Below are 3529 nucleotides of genomic sequence, written 5' to 3'. Positions count from 1 at the left end.
CACACACACACACACACACACACACACACACACACACACACACACACACACACACACACACAGTAATTTACATTATTGTTGATCATCGATGAGATTGGAAACATTTTCTTTGGAAAGGCTGATGCAGAGAGGAACATTTTTATGACCCAGAACTGATTTGCTTTTCACATCCCGAGTATAATAATAATATCTGTAATGATATATAATGACATTCTTTAGAAGTCACCTCGTTGGTGCAAAAATAGTATTTTATGCCTGTCAGACGGCTTCAACTAAAGAAATGGGAAGAAATTATGTGCTTTTGCAACAAACAAGGTTCTTTGCTAGTTAATAATTGTTTATTATGTGCAGATACATCACTGGTTTAATGTCTGAGTTGCATTTTTATTGCTTAATTGAGTCATGAGTCACTTTAAGTGACTTAAAACAACAATTTGAAAATGGTTAGGTACAAGAACTGTACTGAGCATGAGTGAAAAAGCAGCCAGTGTCCAACTACAGATATTATAGAAGCAAACTATAAAGAAATGAGGTTTTCACAGTGATTCAAGAGAAACCTCAATATTACAAACCAGGAAGCGAGCTGTAACACTGACCTGCGTATGTTGCACTCGGTGAATCCGCTGTGATATTTCCTGTTGCAGAAAGATGCTGAAGCTCTGCGGCGACACGCAGGAAAAGCTCGCTCAGGAGCTCATCTTGTTCGAGCTCACCATCGAGAGGGACGTGACCGAACCCTTGTACGAGCTCGCAGAGGTACAGAAACAATGCCGTGCGACTAACTGTTTAATAAATGAGCTCCAGTCACATTAACAGCAGTAACAGCAAGCATCTGATTAGAAAAGGAGTCCAAAATGCGTCCTGGTAAGAAAAAGTGGAAATATAATTGTGATATGATTATAGAGCATCTGAAATTCAACAGGGCAGAAAAACATTATAAAAATGGTTTATTTTTCATTATTTTTTTTTAATAGAAAAATAGAAAAGAAGGAAAGGGGGCAACATGTAATTCACACGAGGTATGAGCTGTTTCAGCATGACAGGACTGTTGTGTAGTTTTGCTCATTAAGGTGCCCTGTATCTATGAATAAAATACTTTGAAGTGATAAAAAGTTAGAAACTGATAGCAAGAAGATTGGAGCTTCCTGCCTCCAGTCCCCAAACACGGGACTTCTCTGATGAACTCTACTTATTGCTCTGCAAATTAGCCAGTAAGCTAATCTCCATGAGAATGAGAAAGTGCTGCCCAGACTGATTCTGCTGCTACAGGTGCAAAGCCTCACAATACTGAGGCTGTTTGTTGTCCTCTTTCACACTAACACAGCAGACTGAAGGAAAATCTCTGCTCTGTCCTCTCAGGTGGAAATCCCAAATATCCAGAAACAAAGGAAACATTTAGCGAAGCTGGTCCTGGACATGGATTCTGCACGCACACGGTGAGTGTGTTTCTCTGTGTGTGAGTGTGTGTGAGAGAGAGGCTTGGCTGTTATCGGAGAAACTCCATCAGCTGTGAATGGACTGGCTGTGCAGCTTCCCACTGAATGTCACTGGGATTTTGTTGCACACCGTGACGCCGCCGTCTGCCTCACACCGCAGACTGCTGCCCGTGTGTGAAAACCTCACTTTAAACCAGACTGTCCTTTTTTTCTGTAACGAACACACTCAGTGTGGACCTTCATACTGATGTCTGTAGCTGTTACACTCGTGCTTCAAATACCACAGACCACTGGCGGATTCCTCCTCACACTTCCTGCTAAACAGATTGTGTATCAGTGTGAAGGTGTTTAGAGCAATAGGCTCAAACACTGAAATGAAACCTTTACTTCCTGAGCTGCTGTAGAAGCGGACTTTTATTTTTGAGGGTGCTGTTTATTATTTTTGACTAGAACTAAATGCTAGTGGACAAAATTGGAAAGAAAAAAGGCTTTCTAAGCCTGATTTTATGGCTGTGTTGACATAGGAGTGCTTTATATCAGATTATAAAATTAAAGGACGGATGTAGCTTCCTGCAGTCTTTCTAATAGTCAGCAGGGGGCGACTCCCCTGGTCACAAAAAGACATTTGTTGTATAGAAGTCTACGGGAAAGCAACCATAGACTCCCTTGATCTGTGACCTCAGGAATTGTTTTCCTGATTAGTTTATGGATTTAAATAATTCCTTTATTTACAGTCCAATGAGATACAAAAGCAACTTCTTAGAAACTCGGTAAACGAATTAAAATTTTAAAAAATATAAAATATCTGCCAATATAGCTCATTAGTGTAAATTGTTGAAGATGAGGCTGTGATTGTGAGCTTTGTGTGTGCATGTGAGGGGTTCACACAGATACTGGTGGCTTTGCTGAGGCGGCGTGTGTTGTAAATGTCCTCCATGTACTTCGATGATCTTCTGGGCTCTTGATGCATTTTGACACTACTGTCTTAATAAGAACAACATCATTTTCAGTTTTTAAATTATGGTCCCCATTAGTGTCCAGAAAGGCAGTAAAGCAAGGTATGTCCACGATATGAGCATGGACTGTCCCGCGGTTTCTTGCGCGTGATGTCTGGTTTCAAAAAGATAAGGTGGCAGCTGTTCGAGGCTTCGCAAATGTGGCCTCTCAAACCAGTCGATTGCATCCAGCTTTAATATATACACATGCATTAATAACTCACCACATAATCCGTTTTACTCTGCAGAGGATCGGTCTGATGTCTCACAGCTGCACTGGCTTTGTAACTTTGAGGGTTTTTATGCAGCTATTTCTTAACTTCAGTTAACTTTCAGGTAAATTTAACTTTTAATGGCGTCTAGCTGATGCAGAATAAAGTCAGTAGTGCCTGATCCTGTTTGAAACGGGCAACTGCCACAGTTTCTTTCAGCTGATTCACTGCCATTTTGAGCAGTGACATGCAGAAATGTTGTTTTCCTCACTGCGGTCCAGCCAGCCAGTTCTTTAGTGACCCAAATCTAAAGCAATTTTTCCCATTATGCTGCTGTGTGCTGAGCTCCTCTGGCAGTTCTACACATTATCTACACTGACAGACAGATGGATGGAGGGGGAAGAGGAGAGTCTGAGAGCAATACTTAAAAGACAAAACAGCTTAAGCTGAATAAATGAGGGTATATAGAAAGACAAGTGTTAGTATTTTGTCAGCCACAGACTTAATCCATTGCCTTCAACAGTTTGATTTGTTTATGTGAGTCACTTTGTTAAAGTAGCTGTCAGGTCTCGCTGTCAACGCTTTTCTCACTCGGGAACAAAAGTCTAGATCTGCTAAAGGCAAAGAAAAATGCCTTCTAACAGTTTAACATGCTGCCCTAAAAAAATCCTGACTACTTTTGTGACTCAAATTCACTTCTTACTGAAACCTACCTTCTGCTCACAGGTACACTCAGTCTACCAAATCTTCTGGACTGTCCAGCAACCTGCAGCCAACAGGAGCCAAGGCCGACCACCTCAGGGAAGAGATGGAGGAGGCAGCCAACCGCATGGAGATCTGTCGAGTCAGTGATCACTTTTTATCCCAATAAACTAACTAACATAGC

The 3529-nt window shown here is 41.3% G+C and overlaps 1 protein-coding gene across 2 annotated transcripts in view; it reads left to right on the top strand.

Annotated features, from left to right (window-relative positions):
- Nucleotides 1-3529, top strand: part of LOC102199140 (rho GTPase-activating protein 44-like) — a 46115-nt gene that overhangs the window by 7523 nt on the left and 35063 nt on the right. For both annotated transcript variants that reach the window (XM_013909020.1, XM_013909019.1), the window contains exons 5-7: nucleotides 645-756; nucleotides 1360-1436; nucleotides 3370-3487. In XM_013909020.1, the coding sequence (XP_013764474.1) occupies nucleotides 645-756; nucleotides 1360-1436; nucleotides 3370-3487 (307 nt within the window). The remainder of the gene's footprint in view (nucleotides 1-644; nucleotides 757-1359; nucleotides 1437-3369; nucleotides 3488-3529) is intronic.

Source organism: Pundamilia nyererei, unplaced genomic scaffold (genome assembly GCF_000239375.1).
Source record: "Pundamilia nyererei isolate P.nyererei 1_Seehausen unplaced genomic scaffold, PunNye1.0 scaffold00017, whole genome shotgun sequence".
Taxonomy (NCBI): Eukaryota; Metazoa; Chordata; class Actinopteri; order Cichliformes; family Cichlidae; genus Pundamilia; species Pundamilia nyererei.
This window is presented reverse-complemented; position numbering and strand designations above follow the sequence as displayed.